Source organism: Aplysia californica, unplaced genomic scaffold, assembly GCF_000002075.1.
Source record: "Aplysia californica isolate F4 #8 unplaced genomic scaffold, AplCal3.0 scaffold00429, whole genome shotgun sequence".
Taxonomy (NCBI): Eukaryota; Metazoa; Mollusca; class Gastropoda; order Aplysiida; family Aplysiidae; genus Aplysia; species Aplysia californica.
The window spans coordinates 50,969-52,116 of NW_004797699.1; the positions used below are offsets into that span (position 1 = coordinate 50,969).

A 1,148-nucleotide genomic window follows, 5' to 3' on the forward strand; every position below is an offset into this window, starting at 1 on the left:
AGGGAATGGTCAAATACCTGTTAGTAGATCTGCTTGTCTCTTGTGGCAACAGCGGTAATTTGACGTTTTCAATGTCTTTGTCTTGTTGAATGTAAGCGCTGCCGACTCTGTGAAAATTGTCCAGCCGCAAGCGAGATAACTTGTCCTACGGATAAAATAATCATAGTGCGTGTCAGAAGTTCTCCGAACGGCTCATTTCTTGAACAGTGTCTTCTCTGCAGGACCATGGAAACCCCTGCATAGCTTAATGTCGGGGCGTTCATTCAGAAAGACAGTGCTGTTTATATTACAAATTTGCAACAGACATGAAATCGACCAAGTTATGGTCGGAAGTCTCAGGAAACGTGTTTGGGGTCTGAAATCACGCCATATTTCAGACACCTAAGATATTGTAATTATGGACACATATCTTCGCAGTACGCTAAAATTTCTGTTAGTTCGAGAAGGGGTTTAATTCTTTGTGTGTTTGTGGTTTCTTTAAGTTGTAAATCAGCGTCCGTGTTTGAGGTCAGTCAGTAAGACACTTGTTTATATCATTGGATTTTGGGATTCTTTTTTTTAGGGGGGTGGGGGGTAGCTTTTTACTCTTATTTTTCGCAATACATAGCTTGTTCGGTGGCCTCAAGCATGTTCTCTCTCCAATTCAAAAACTAGTCAAGGGTTTAACTCGGAAATCACATAGGAGACCTGAATCCGATTTCCGAGTAGGGAGAAGATTCTTATCGAGTTTCTCAGTTTTTCTGCTGGGATGTACATGTATCCCTCTCGGCGTGGGTTAGCCCTGATAGGCAGGGTCGGAAGTCTGCCTCCTGAGTGGTCTAAATGATGTCGATGAGGGCATAAAAACACCTACATTATTAAAGAAAAAAACAGCAAACCTTGAGTTCTCGGGTGACGTGAGTGCTGACGGGAGTGAACTCTAAGTCCGGGAACCTGGAGCGGACGGTGTACATGAAGTCCCTGTGTAAAGAAGGCTGGAGGACTGTGTGCAGGAACTGGATCTGAGTGTACGAGCTACGCCGGAGTAGGTCTTGTAAAAAGGCACAACGCTGGGGACGGTTTTCGTAATTATTTTATTTATCTGTTTAGTTTTTGTTAGTCAAGAAAATGGAATCCCGTCGAAACAGTCAGAGTTATATTCATATATA

At 43.0% G+C, this 1,148-nt stretch overlaps 1 protein-coding gene across 1 annotated transcript in view; it reads right to left on the reverse strand.

Moving 5' to 3' along the window:
• LOC101853019 (F-box protein MET30) overlaps positions 1-1,148 on the reverse strand; it is a gene marked incomplete in the record, with an annotated part of 25,892 nt that overhangs the window by 9,853 nt on the left and 14,891 nt on the right. The window contains 2 exon segments of the mRNA XM_013086039.2: positions 18-145; positions 879-1,049. Coding sequence (XP_012941493.1) covers positions 18-145; positions 879-1,049 — 299 coding nt within the window.